Raw genomic sequence first — 14446 nt, 5'->3', positions numbered from 1 at the left:
TTTTCTTTCTTTAAAGGAATAAGGTGCTTAGCCTGAAAAAGATGCCCCACCTCTGCCCTAGGTATTTTCTGTTTTTCACAGAAACACTGCACCAGTTCCTAGCATGACGGGTAGTTAGGCATAATCAAGCCAGTACCCCCTGCAAGTTACCGGACAGAATTTCAGCAACTTGTTTCTTTAAAAGCTTACTGGTTAAGCTGGTACATTTTCATGCATTGTTAAGTACTCAATGAAAGCAGAGAGAACTGGGAGCTGCTGTGGTTTATTTAGGCAACAGGGAGGTGTTCTTTCTGGTGAGGGAACAGATTGAGATTGGCGAAAGGGTGTGTTTGCAGATGGCCAAGGGGGGAGTGAGTCATAGCACGGAAAAGTTTGGCTTATGAGAAACATTCAGAAACAACGTCTTATGTCACAATATCGGCAGCATTGTGTGTGCTTAACAGTCAGTCAGACAAACAAACAGAAAGACCCTTAGACACACAAAAACCTGGTTTGTACAGAAAATGTGTTGCCAACAGGGGGTTAAAGTCTACGTTCCACCTACGACAAATGTGTGGTTTTTTGTTCCACTAATTTCCTCCTGTTGCATAACTTTATGAGAAGATAAATAAAGGATTTAAATGCCAAATACTTTGCTCAGTGTTATTGACCACTCTCATTTGTTTAGAGCTTTACACCACACCTCAGTCCTTAGCGACACTCGCTTCTAGTTGTGTTGGAAATACAACTCCCTCCAAAGGAGGTGGGGGGCGGGGCGGTGGCATCTGTCTGCTTTCAATATATTAACGAAGAGCTGAACACCAATTGATTCATTAAAATGGCTGAATACAAACTCATTCACAAGCTTCACGCCTTACCTGCATTTGCACGGTCGCTGACAAACCCACCTGCAACGGCTTCAGAAAAGCAGGCTATGCAGATTGTTTTTTGGGTTAGATTGCAAGTGTGTAAGGATGTCCTATCCTTCGGAGCAGCTGTGGACAGCAACTTGAGCCTCAGCTCAAAGTGAATCCTGTCTCCCTTTGGGCAATTGCACTAGAAATGGTGCCAGTGATACTTTTTCTTCTTCTTCTTATCGTATGCTGGTGGTTTTGCTTATATCAGAAGCTTCTTTCTTTGAAAGAATTAGAACTGGTTATTTTCTAGGGATACTTCCTATTTAGAGTTTAATTTTCCAAAGGATGAAATGTAATAAATAGCCACCGTTCTCTTTCCCCCCTTTTAATATGTAAAAAAATAAAAATAAAAGAGAGGGGGTGGGAAGAGAGGAGAATCCTTTAAAACAGCATTTACAACAAAGGACTGGATTGCATTACTGCCCAAATTGGATTAACAGGATCGAAAAGGCATCTCTAGAGTCTCCAAGGATGGATATTTCTGACATTTTAAAATAATGAACTAAAATACTATGGGGGAGTGGGTATCACAGCTTGTATTAAATGTTGCTTTTGTTTTCCTGCTGCAGAAAAAGGATTTTTTACCCCCAACTTAAAAGGAAGAGAGCTAACAGCGCAGTCAGAAGTAAGTCCCACTGAATTCAATGATAAGTATGTATGGCATCATGGCTCGGCACAACCTTCGCTGGTGTGTGGCCCCTGGAAGGTTCCACAAAAGGAAATGCGGCCCTTAGGCTGAGAAAGGTTCCTCACTCCTGTTCTACATACAGGCTGGCTGGAGCCTTCATGAAGAATTACCAAGGGTGTGTATTGAGAAGCATGTTGAATTGAAACCTATGAGACACAGGGCTACAAAAAGCACGTCTGCTTCCTCCAAACACATCCAGAGCAATGCCAGAAAACATACGAGGATTTGTGCTATTGTCTCCACGGCAGCATGTCTGGCACGGAGACTTTCCAACACACTAATACACCTGTAACAGTTCTGTGGCGAGCTTTGACACAGCAAGAATTATTTGAAAGCAGCCACACTACAGTTGTAAAACAGAAAGTGGGTTTTCCTTTTTTGTAAAAATTGTTAGGTCTCCAAATTTTAAATTGCAGGTGTCCAGTTAATATGTAGTTCATATAAAAGGTAAAAACAAAAGGTAAAGGACCCCCGGATGGTTTAATCCAGTCAAAGACGACTATGGGGTTGCGGCACTCATCTCGCTTTCAGGCCAGGGGAACTGGCATTTGCCCACATGCGGCCATCATGACTAAACCATTTCTGGCACAATGGAACACCATGATGGAAACCAGAGTGCACAGAAACGCTGTTTACCTTCCCACTGCAGTGGTACCTATTAATTTACTAGCACAGGGGTGCTTTGAACTGTTAGGTTGGCAGGAGCTGGGACAGAGCAATGGGAGCTCACTCTGTTGCAGGGATTCGAACCGCCAACTTTCTGATTGGCAAGCCCAAGAAGCTCAGTGGTTTAGACCACAGTGCCAGTAGAGTGCTCTACCAAATAAAATTTCAAGAATTATTATTTTTTTAATTCCCATCAAAATCTCAAAGCCACACACTTTCCTATCCTACAGATAACATACATCTTTCCATCTGAACTTAGAGAAACTCCTGGAGATATTTCTGTCATTCTGCTATGGGCTGGCACCAGGAGGCATTGGGGGATTTTGAGCTGCAGGGTTATTGGCACTGCACTGAGCAGACAGCCCAGCTCTGTTCTCCTCCAGCAGTCCTTTTACCCAGAGGTATTTAGGCTGGGTCCCTTTTGTTCAGCTTCTCCAGAGGAGGTATCGGTTACTTGAGAACCATAGCACTAAAATGTATCATGTTCGTCTCTTAACAACGAGAATGACAAATATTACTCCCTTATTGCGTTCCAGTTGAAGCAGCTGCTTCTAATTACCAGAAACAAAATGAAATGTTGTTTCCTTTTTCTGCTTCTTTGTAGAGAATAAATTTGGGAGCAAGAAGTGTAGTACTTCCCCAACTATAACCTCCCTCCCTTCCCTTTATAATCCACTGAATAGCAGACAGATTCATTTACTGACATTTCCACCAACAGGAATACAATTGTTAAGAATCTCCAGGTGCCACTAGAAGGTTTTGGCCTTGAAATAAGATAAGATGGAACATTTCCAACTCCCTCTCTTCCCAAAAGGAGGCTATTAAAAGCATACTAGACTCACAAAAAACCTCCTTGGCATAAAGGAAAGAGAACCATAGGTTGTTGTTTTTTCCCTGTGTCTTTTTATTAAAATGAAGTTATTCATTTGGGACTGTAGTAATTAGTTCTTTGTAAAAAAATTACAGCATGGCCTCTTTTATTGCAGGAGCAGCTGAAAATGGATAAAACCCACATTTCCATTTTTAATTTTGTTTCTCAGGAGCAGCTAATGCAGGAGATTGGAATTCTGAATCTATTTGCATGACAGTGACTTGCAAGAGCAGACAACTGGGGGTCCCTGTTGCAGGTCACGTTCAAAAACAGGTTTTTAACATGTGTTCTGAAATCCCATAAAAAAGGCACCTAGGAACCCCCTCTACTTATTTTAAACCTCAGCATTTTGGTGTGCCTTTTAAAAATATATATACAGATGTTCCACTTGACTTTATCAGCACTAGGTCTCTCTGCCACTCCAACTCTGTCCCTCCTGGCATCTTCAGGGAAAACCTGACATTACTGTACTGTACTTACTTAATGGACCTCAAGTGTTGTTTGGGCAACAGCAAGACATCTTCATCTGACCCAGAGCAGCAGTTAAGTTTTATCAATGCAGCACATTGATATAGGTCACCAGTGGGCTATTTACCATGTTTGTGTGTTTGTTTCCAATTTGGGACATCTACTGCAATACCTAAACATAGGACTAAGTTGGGGCTGCGTGCTAGAATTCTTATTCTCCATTATCATTATTATTCCATATAGCAGCATATTGCGCACTGGCGGTTTTCTGCAAAAGGTGGTGGTGGGCGTGAAATAAACCACAATGACGATTTCGTTGGGGACACTGCCCGCTGAACACACTTTAATTTCACGACCGGAAAGGGCAGCTGAACTTCAGCGGGTCTCTTCCTTATTGCATGTTCCTATTGTCCCAGAGATCTCCGGCCCTCCCCGTGAAACAGGAGACCCCCGTGGTCGACTAAGGCGCCCGCCTCGCCATCATCTGTCCCCTCGGCGAGGGCGAATGAGGCTTGGCAAACTCGCGCGCAGGATCCTCAAGGCCACAGTTGCCCAAAAGCGCAGCCGAGCGCGCACACACACGCTCCTCCCCTCGGCCGGAGACGAGGCGGCAACCCGGCCGCCTCTCCCCAAGATCCGACAGGCAGCTCCTCCTCTGGGCCTGGCAGGGGCCGGCGGGGAGGCGTGGTCACTGGCAGGGCGTCTCTTCGGCGGGGCGCGCCGGGGCGGGGTTCCCGGCGGCGGCGGCGGCGGCGGCTTCCGGCGCCCCTTCGAAGAGCTGCTGGGGACTGTCCGCCAGCAGCGTGGCGCGCACTTTCCGCTTCTCCTTGAAGCGGCCCGAGCGGGAGATCTTAAGGTTCCGGCGGCTGCCCGAGTTGGGCTGCTGGGTCTCTTGAGAGTCCGAGGGGCTGGGCGCGGCGGGGAGCATCTCCGAGGGCTCAGGCACCTGCCGAGGAGGCCACGCAGCCGGAGCCGCAGCCGCTGGCGATTCCTTGGGCTTTTTCCTGCTGGTCAGCGATTTCCACCAGGCGCCCGAGGAGCCGCCTTTGGCCGCGGGCCCCGTCGAGGGGGCGGCCGTGCCGGCGCTCTCGGCCATCTTCCGGAGGGCAGGAGGCGCCCGCGCGCCCCTTCCCGGACAGAGGGGTCCTGGGCGATGCGCTGCACTCGGGGCCGGTGGCCTGGAGGGGAGGACAGAGAGAAGGGAGGCTTGTTTAGTTGTTTAGCAGCAGGAACTGGAACCCTCACCGACTTGGGGTCCGCGGTAGGGAGGAGACATTTAAAGGGGTGCGGGACTCATCGGACGCAGGGAGCGCGATTAGTAGGCTCCGTTGGAGGAACTGTCTAAGAGGGTCATCGTAACCATACGCAGAGACTCCACTTCCATTTTATTTTATTATTTACTCGCTTCCAAATTGTGAGGCCAGGGCTTTCTTGAGGCCTAGCGCCCCCCCCCCCCAAGGCTGCGCCAAAAATGTTTTGGTTCATAGAGGTCCTGAAGGATAGCTCCTTTGGTAGAGCCTGAGACTCTTAATCTCAGGGTTGTGGGCGAAAGATGCCTGCACTGCAAGGAGTTGGACTAGATGAACCTTGTGGTCCCTTCAAACTCTACAGTTCTGTAATTCTACCCGGAGTAGGACTAACATTGAATATAACGCTCCCCCTCCCAAAAAGGGAGATAGGTAAAGGGACCCCTGACCATTAGGTCCAGTCGTGGCTGACTGGGGTTGCGGCGCTCATCTCGCTTTATTGGCTGAGGGAACCAGCGTACAGCTTCCGGGTCATGTGGCCAGCATGAACCAGAGCAGCGCACGGAAACACCGTTTACCTTCCTGCCGGAGCAGTACCTATTTATCTACTTGCACTTGTGTGCTTTCGAACTGCTAGGTTGGCAGGAGCAGGGACCAAGCAATGGGAGCGCACCCCGTTGCGGGGATTCAAACCACCAACATTCTGATTGGCAAGTCCTAGGCTCTGTGGTTTAACCCACAGCGCCACAGAGATACCACTGCATAAATAGGAAGTGCCCAGCTTGGGGGCATAATGGGGCTGATGAAAGCTCTATGTTAGGAATGTGGGGCCTGGGCCCTCCTGGTGATGTTGGAGTGTATGTCCCACCACCACTGGCCCTGGTGGGGACTGATATGGCCCTCCAGTTACTTTTGGACTCCCAGGTACCCCAACCCTTTCAGCCCAATACAGTGGTGCCTCGCAAGACGAAATTAATCCGTTCCATGAGGCTCTTCGTATAGCGGTTTTTTCATCTTGCGAAGCAAGCCCATTGACAGCTTAGCGGATTAGTACTATTAGCGGTTTAGCGGCTTTTAGCGGATCAGCTGATAAGTGGCTTATCAGCGGATCAGCTGATAAGCGGCTTAGGGCTTAGGAAAAGGGGGGGGAGGGGAAAAAACCCCGTAGGAACTCACAAGACATTTTCGTCTTGCGAAGCAAGCCCATAGGGAAATTCGTTTTGCGAAGCGCCTCCAAAACGGAAAACCCTTTCGTCTAGCGGGTTTTCCGTCTTGCGAGCGTTCGTCTTGCGGGGCACCACTGTAGTATGAAGTAAAGATTTGTAATCATTTCCTTGTAAACCTATTAAAAAACAAAACAAAAACACATAAAACACTTTTCCAAATATGTAGCACCCCTAAATGTGCTAGGATGCAAAGCCAACCAGGTAATACACTTTGCAGCAGCCCTCCTGCAAGATGCCGAAAGGAAGAAAAGCCCTCTTGTTTTCTGCTCAGGAGGAGAGTTAATAAATAAATAAAAACCCTGAAGAAACAAGCTTGTGAAAAATGACATCATCACACTAACCAAATCGCCTGCTAATAAATATGTATTTTATTATTTAATATATTTATATTATATACAGAAGAACCACCAGCATTGCTGCTTCCAGTCGTCTCACAGTTTCTTTGAGAGTGTCAACAAACAGTTATTTGAAGACTTTTGGCCTGCTCCTTATTAAGAATCCCACAGTGGGCCACAACAATATCTTAAACCAGAAGCAGCCATAAAATATCAAAATTATATACGGTCCAGTGAGGAAGAGTGAATTCTCAACATTCTCAACCAAACTCCACGGTAAATAAGTTTTCAAAAAGTGTCCAAAGAACCAGTGGGAGGGCGACTGCATTTCTGAGATGTCTGAATTGAGAATATTGGCAGGATTCAGTAGACATTATATACTTAAATTTCAAAAAACTTTCAATAAAGTCCCTCGCCAAAGACTCCCGAGCAAACTAGCAGTCATGGAATAAGGAGACAGGTCATGGATCAGCAGAGAGTTGGAATGAATGGACCGTTCTCAAATGGGAGGGATGTAAGAAGTGGAATCCCTCAAGGATCCGTACTGTGTCACTTCATAAATGATATGAAGTTAGGAGAAAGTACTGAGACGTCCAAGTCTGCTGATAGCACACAACTGTTGAGGATGCCAAAACAAAAAGGGTTTGAGAAGAGTTCCAAACGGAACTCTCCCGAATTGGCAGAATAGGCATTAAAATGCCAAATATGACTCAATGTAAGCAAGTATAAAGCGATGCACATTGGGTCAAAAACAACAACACATCCCAAACTTCATATATGCCAGTGGTGTATGATCTGACAGTGACTATCTGGAAAAGAGATCTTAGGAATCATAGTTAATAGGTCAGTGAAAATGTCAACTCCATGTGTGCAGCTGTGAAAAAAATGAAAACCCATGTCTACTAAGATCATTAGGAAGGGAATTGAAAATGAAACTGCCTAATTCAGTTGTACAAATCCATGGCGTGATAACACTTGAAATACTTTGTATTAGTTCTGGATGTCATACCTCAAAGGGAATATTCCAGAGCTGGAAGAAGTGCAGAAAAGGTGCATCCCAAATGATCAAGGGACTGGAGCAACTTCCCTATGAGGAAATCTACATTTGGGACTTTAAAGTTTAGGGGGGAAGTAATGCGGGTGGCGCTGTGGGTTAAACCACAGAGCCTAGGACTTGCCAATCAGAAGGTCGGCGGTTCGAATCCCCGTGACGGGGTGCGCTCCCGTTGCTCAGTCCCAGCTCCTGCCCACCTAGCAGTTCGAAAGCACGTCAGAGTGCAAGTAGATAAATAGGTACTGCTCTGGCGGGAAGGTAAACGGCGTTTCCGTGTGCTGCCCTGGTTCACCAGAAGCAGCTTAGTCATGCTGGCCACATGACCCAGAAGCTGTACGCCGGCTCCCTCAGCCAATAAAGCGAGATGAGCACCACAACCCCAGAGTCGGTCACGACTGGACCTAATGGTCAGGGGTCCCTTTACGGGGAGACAGGATAGAGATGTGAAAAAAAGAGAGATGCATAGTGTGAAGAAAGTGGATTAGAGGTATTTTATCCCTCCTCATACTAGAAAAGTGGCAGCAATCATTTTTTCCAGCCCAATGGCTGCACTTACTGATGGCCAACCTTCTGAGGATTGCATGCAAAAGTGGGTGTGGCCAAAGTGTATAAGTGGGTGTGGCCTTTTTTTAAAAAATACATACTTGGAGATATCACAAGTACCTTCTGGCATTCCATAATCACAACAGGGGGTCTTGAAGGAGTAGTCCATACAAGAATATGTGTGTGCGTGTGTGTAATTTTTTACTTTTAGAAATTTAGAATCTGCATGGATCCTTAGGAATGGTCATTTAATTATTATTTTTTAAAATGACAATTATGTACTGCTTTCAGGCTCCAAGTTATCTGTTCCTATACTAGAGCCTGCGGTCATGCAATGAAGCTCTTGGAAGATTTAAGATGGGCAAAAGAAATACATCACACAGTACATAGCTAAATAGTGTACAGTAAGCCTGTAACTTAAGTGGGTATTATGTTTTAGGGATTGTGCCTAAAGCCGGAATCACATACAGTCAAAGCACTTTGGGTGCAATGGCAGGTGAGATTACCAATGTCTTTTTTCCTGGATGTCCACCCTCTATCCGCTCCCTTTAATTTATTTATTGTGAAGTACATAAAGCTGAATGTGCCCAAGTTAAATGCACATAAATTTTGGGATTATTGTAATTCTCTACTACTATATGTAGTAATGGTCACAAACTTGGATGGTTTTAGAAGGGAATTCAACAAATAACGGAGGATAAGGCTCTCAAAGGCTTATTGAAGATGTGTGTACCACCACTACGAAAGACAGTGTGCTGGGTACCACAAATGCTGTTAAACTCATGTCCTGCTTGTGAGTTCCCCATAGGCATCTAATTGGCCACTCTGAAAATAGGATGCGGGACTAGATGGTCCTTTGGTCTTGTTCAGTAGGCCACTTCTTATGTCCTGCTTACGATGTTTTTGAACTCTGCTTCTTGGTAGAATGTTCACTGGCAAGGCTTAGGGTTGCAGTTTATTAATGGCAAAGTGCAAGCTAATTGTCTTGAAAATCAAGAGGTCTAATGTCCACAGAACTGGGCAACGTTTTACATTAAGACAATTTGTCAGTGTCTTATCATCTTTGCTTCTAACAGCAGTAGTCTGCGCATGTCTACTCACAAGTAAGTTCCATTGAATTTAATGGGACTTACTCCCAGATCAAGACAGAGGATTGAGCAGGACTCAGCTGTTCTCAACCTGCCACTGTTGATAGATTTCATAGGATAGGAACTGTGTCCATTCCTAAGCACATTGGTGAGGAAACTATGCAAACTTTAATTCATCTAGAATGCTTTGGAGAGTTAAAACCTTTCCACACTGCATAACCTTCTTTTGTACTAATGAAGTCATTAGCAGTAGTTAAACCTTTCCAAGACTGGCTAAGCAACCAAGAATTCAGTTGCTTAGCACAATTCATCAAAAGCTTCTTTGGTTTGAAGATTTAAACAGAGACTTGTGGTATTTCCAGTACACTGGGTTTCTGATCCAGCAGTACCTCCTGACAAGTCCAGCTATAGTTGAACATTTGCAGCAAAGTTCAGCACCATCAGCTTACAAAAATTTGCTAAGTGGGATTGAAATGTTAACTTTTCAGGTTTGTGAATTTTGCATTGGTATGTTGTTCACAGCAAACAATGGGAACAAAATGATTTGGTCTTAGGCCAAAACCACCCAAACTGAGTGAGCAGAAAACTGCAGTTCAGCCCAAGTTTCACTGAACTCAGTACCCCAACTTCCAAGTAAACACGGATAAGGATGGATTGTGAGCCAATTGATACCTAGCCACCTCGTGCAGAGCAAAAAGTAGAAGAGACAGAATTAAAAGTATATTCTGTATTCTAGTTTCAGCATATCTGCATAATCAGATATACCCAATTATCAGTGTTTTGCCTCGGTTGGGATTGTTTCTTCTCTTCTCCATTCCCTTTGAACGCATGGCACAAATATAGCTCATTTTTCTGCACTTTCGGAATTTCTTTTTAATGCATTCCTTGAAGGCATACAGACACCAGATGCACGTACTGTAGGTCTCATTTGTTCCCTAATTGTGTCCTACTGTCTGATGAGACTTAAATGCAGTTGTCCATCTAGTTCCAATAATTGACAGGCAGATACCTTAAGGAAATATTCAAGCAAATCACAATAGTAATGGCTACTCCTTTTTTTCTCTGCCAGGACCTGGAAGTCAGACATATATATACCCACCCTGGGGGTATCTTATGACAAAGGTTGAGATGTTAATAAATAATAGTACACTGTCTCTGAACATGGAGGTTCAATTTAGCGATCATGGCTCTGTGACATGGAGACTGAGGATTAATTTCCTGGGACTACTTCACCCTGGGAGCTGAATTGCTAGGAGGAGACAGTCACATGCGTGCCCCTTCCGTTCTGCAAACTTAACTCACTGGTTTTCTATTTTGTGCACACATCGGCTGAGTCACTACATAAGTGGTTCTTCTCCATGCAGCTGCACAAACCAACTATAAATGTTTCTGTAAAAGTTTGCTGGTGGTGTTCCTTCAGCTTGATAAGGAAATGAAAGGCAAACCTTGCTCCTTCCTACAAGGCAGCTTTCAGATTTTGCACAGCCTTATCACACAAACAGTGCTATGGTTTGTCATCATAAACTGATGATCATGACAGGTAGGGCCAGGCAGTTTAGAAACTCTCTCCTAAATCTTCAACATGCTTTCATTTCTGAGATGTTTCCTGCTTGCTTGTTAAGCAAAAAACATTCTTGCTCTCTTGAATGATGGAACATTCATACTGGCTGCACTGGGGCCAGGATTTCACCCACAGCGTGTAGTATTTTGTACACGCAGAATCCATCGAAGAGAATGCAACTCACTGAATTGCTGCAAAGACCAGAATGAAGCAGGTTCCTTCGAACAGCAGGTAAAAGCGATAAACTAAGCTTTTTTTCTTTTTGGAACAGTTAATTGCAACATTTATCTAATAGTGGCGGCCCCCTTTCCAGCAGGACTTGGATACTGAGGTAGCAGCTCTTTGCTGCGTTTGTTAATTAAGCTTGTTGCAAGTCATAGCTGGAGGGCCCAAGTTGCACCTGTACTGTGCAAGGAAACAACTCAGCAGGTGCAACTGAGGACACAGCAGAAAAATGCACTTTATAACTGGGGTTATTTTTTATGGCTAGAATCATAGAGTTGGAAGAGACCACAAGGGCCATCGAGTCCAACCCCCTGCCAAACAGGAAACACCATCAGAGCTAGATAATCCTTAGCTGTCAACATTTTGCTAATTTGAAAAGTGGGGTGAAACTGGGGATTTTTTTTATAGTAGAGCTATAATCCCCAAACTGCTTCACCTGCTAGACACATGCTTCTTTAGGATTGTCCTTTACCGGTTGCTTAATCCAGAGCTACTGGGGGAAAAACAAAGCCTGTTGGATTTCTGTCTATTATGCAGAAAGGGAGGGGAGGGGTGTGTGCATGTGTAAATAGCAACCCTCCATTTCAGAGCTCTTCAGAGATTACAGTAGTGTACTGGGACCCTCAGACATAGTTCCCGTCAAGTTCATTCAGCAGGATTATAAAATTGACCCCATGCACCTTTAATCAGAAGAAAGCCCAGATGTCTTCAGTGGGGCTTGCTGCCAAGTACATGACCCAGGATTGCAGCCTTGGACTGCAATCTTGTACACACTTAGCTAGCAACAAGTCCCACTGAAATCAACGGGGCTTTCCTCGGAGCAAACATATACAGGACGGCACTGTTGGTTCTCGGCACGTGTCTTTAGGATTGAATCGTAGAACCGTAGGGCTGCAAGGGACCCAAGGTGTCATCTAGTCCAACCCCCTGCAACGCAGGAATAAATTAAGAGTATTGGACTATCACTTGGGAGGCCAGAGGTCAAATCCCCACTCGGCCATGAAGCTCACTGGGTGACCTTGGGGCCAGTCACCATCCCTTAGCCTAACCTACCTCACAGGGTTGTTGTGAGGATGAAATGAGGAGGAAGGGAGAACCATGGACACCACCTTGAGATCCTTGGAAGATAAAGGTAATAAATCTGTAAATAGTACAGTGGTACCTCGGGTTAAGTACTTAATTCGTTCCGGAGGTCCGTTCTTAACCTGAAACTGTTCTTAACCTGAAGCACCACTTTAGCTAATGGGGCCTCCTGCTGGCTGCATCGCCGCAGCACGATTTCTGTTCTCATCCTGAAGCAAAGTTCTTAACCTGAAGCACTATTTCTGGGTGGGTTAGCGGAGTCTGTAACCTGAAGCGTATGTAACCTGAGGTACCATTGTAATAACTCTACAAACCAGATAGACAGGCAGACAGGCAGACAGACAGACAGATAGAACCCCATGCACACTTCTTGGGGAAAAAGTCCCACTCAACTCACCGTGCTAAGGCACGAAAATCCCCAATTGCTCCGCATCAGCCACGCTGAAGCGCCCTTGCCTCCACACTTAGGGCAGCTGACAGGAAGGAGGTGGCAGCCCAGCTCCGCGCCCGCCCACGCAGCATCTTTTGCCGGCTGGCCCCCCTCTCCCTGACCAGGCTGAGGAAGCCCCCCTCCCTCCCTCCCTCCCTCCCTCCCGCCTCTCAGGCGCGCCCCTCCCCCTTGCCTTTCATGCTGCATGCAAGGTGCGCTCGGGCAAGGTGAGCAGCGCGCGCGCGCCCTTGGCGCTGCGCGACAGGTGGGCGCCTCTGGGCAGATTCCCACCCCCACCCCCCACTCCAGGTCGGGAGCGCGCGAGACGCAGGCGGAGAGGGCTCTTGCCGGGCACCTGTTGAAGAGAGCACCTGCCGGCTGAGGAGAAAGCCAGCGAAGGCGCCTTCTCGTGGGCTCTCACCTGTGCGCCGGAGGAGCGTCTTTTCCTCTTCTTCTTCCTCCTCTTCTTTTTCTTCTTCCCCCCGAGAGCAGGCGCGGTGCTGGAAGGAGTCAGTCCATCCTCTCGCCGAGAGCGTCGTTACCTGGGCTTCCTTCTCTGAGGGAACTACTCGCTGCCGCAGCAACAGGCTGACTCTTGAGAGCGAGCGAGCGAGCGAGCGAGCCAGGGAACTTGGCCTCCTTCCGGCGCCCGCCCGCTCCAAAAGGGAGCGCCAACTTTCGCAGGTGAAGAACAATCCGCCGTCGGAAGCCGGCCTTTCAGCTAGCCGTCTCTAGGGACGACCGCGAGCCGCTGGCGGGGGGGGGGGGCGCTTGGGAAAGAGCGGCCGCGCTGTAAGGGAGCCAGCTCTCTCTCGCGCGCGCTTTTCGTGGCGAGGGAATCCCACCCGCCCGACTCACTTTCCTCGAAAGGTCTGAGCGGTGCACCTGATGCTCAGGCCACAAGGAAGCAGGTGCAGGTGAGCCCTGGAGAAGGGACCCCGCCCCTTCTCCTCCTCCCTTAACGGGATTGGTCCCTCTCGCAGTGGCAGCTGGACAACGATTGGCCTGGGAAGAAGAAGGAGTAGTAGCACGGTATAAATCAAGAGGCAAAGGGAGTTACAGGGCACAACTTTGATCTCTTTTGGAAGCTGGCCATGGCAGCAGCACACAACTTGGCTCTCTTCCTCAGCCCTGCGCTGATTTCCTTATAATGCTGTCATGAGTTCTCCCCGCTTCTGGCACACTTGGTGCCCATGTGACCATTTGGCTAGGAGCAGGGATGAGAGAGAGCCAGGCACAACCGTTCTCTTAAGGCTTCGTAAAACCCTGCTTGTTTCGTAGAGCGCTTTCCGTTGCCCACATTTTGTGTGGCATCTTAGGCCGTGTGTTCCCAAGCTATGATAAGTCTTAGGATGTGTCTGTAGGGGGTTGTTGTCTGGGCTCTGAGGGGCTGAACTAGTGTGGCTGATTCACCCAGGCAACCCTAAGCAATCCCAGCAAAACTGAAGCAGATGCAGAGTCCACATGTCCCACAAAACATGGGATAACACAGCAGTTCCTGTTAATGGGCACTTCTGCAACCAGGATGCTCCTTTGCAGAGCTAGATGGGGGTTTTTTTGCCCCGGGTGAAGGTTCCAGAGGGGCACCATTGAGGCTCCCCACTGTATGTATTTGAAATTGCGTGGGGTGGCACCAAACTGGGTCTTTGATCCAGGTGAAATAAAGCCTAGTTTCGCCGCTGAAAGGTGGCACACTTTCTTTGTATGAAGTTTCAGCAAAGTTAAGAGCATTTCCAAGTAAACTTGTGTAAGATCATAGGAGTGTTTTTTAAGTGAAACAGGCCATGTGCAGTGACTTCAGGCAGTAGTGTGAAGGCAGTGCTGCCCAATTGTCGAATGCTGGCCTTGGACAGAGGACACTTGAGATTTGAGTTAACAATTAGATAGTTTTGGGCAAGTCATTGATTTTCACAACCTGGATCTTCTCTATAAAAACTCTCCTCATTCTAGAGAGGTCACCATTTATCTATCCTGCCACCTAAATCTCAAAATAATTTGAGAATTTCTTTCTCCACAACAGATTCCAGCCCTCAGGAATTTAAGGATGGTGTGTGCAAGCAGCAAT

The 14446-nt window shown here is 47.0% G+C and overlaps 1 protein-coding gene across 3 annotated transcripts; it reads right to left on the bottom strand.

The window, feature by feature from the left end:
• Positions 1 to 3130: 3130 nt before the first annotated feature.
• Positions 3131 to 14091, bottom strand: PRR15 (proline rich 15). Of its 3 annotated transcripts, XM_081833968.1 has the most exons (3): positions 12803 to 12831; positions 7407 to 7508; positions 3131 to 4767 (listed from the first exon to the last, which is right to left on the bottom strand). In XM_081833968.1, the coding sequence occupies exons 2-3, from the start codon at positions 7451 to 7453 to the stop codon at positions 4278 to 4280; spliced, it is 537 nt and encodes a 178-aa protein (XP_081690094.1). In that variant the 5' UTR covers positions 7454 to 7508; positions 12803 to 12831; the 3' UTR covers positions 3131 to 4277. The 3 variants fall into 3 exon arrangements, with proteins under 3 accessions (XP_081690094.1, XP_081690095.1, XP_081690096.1); XM_081833969.1 differs by lacking the exon at positions 7407 to 7508 and having other exon boundaries at positions 12803 to 14091; XM_081833970.1 differs by lacking the exons at positions 7407 to 7508; positions 12803 to 12831 and adding an exon at positions 12349 to 12470.
• Between the last annotated feature and the right edge of the window lie 355 nt (positions 14092 to 14446).

Source organism: Podarcis erhardii (assembly GCF_964252035.2).
Source record: "Podarcis erhardii genome assembly, chromosome: 12".
Taxonomy (NCBI): domain Eukaryota; kingdom Metazoa; phylum Chordata; class Lepidosauria; order Squamata; family Lacertidae; genus Podarcis; species Podarcis erhardii.
Note: the sequence above shows the minus strand (reverse complement) of the source record. Positions and strands in the feature narration are given on the sequence as shown.

Coding starts and splice junctions, on each gene's coding strand:
- PRR15 (XM_081833968.1), bottom strand. CDS start 7,453: ATGCACCTTTTCTGCACTTCTTCCAGCTCTGGAATATTCCCTTTGAG. Junction 4,768..7,406: donor TCTGGAATATTCCCTTTGAG/GTATGACATCCA, acceptor CCTCCCCTCCAG/GCCACCGGCCCCGAGTGCAG.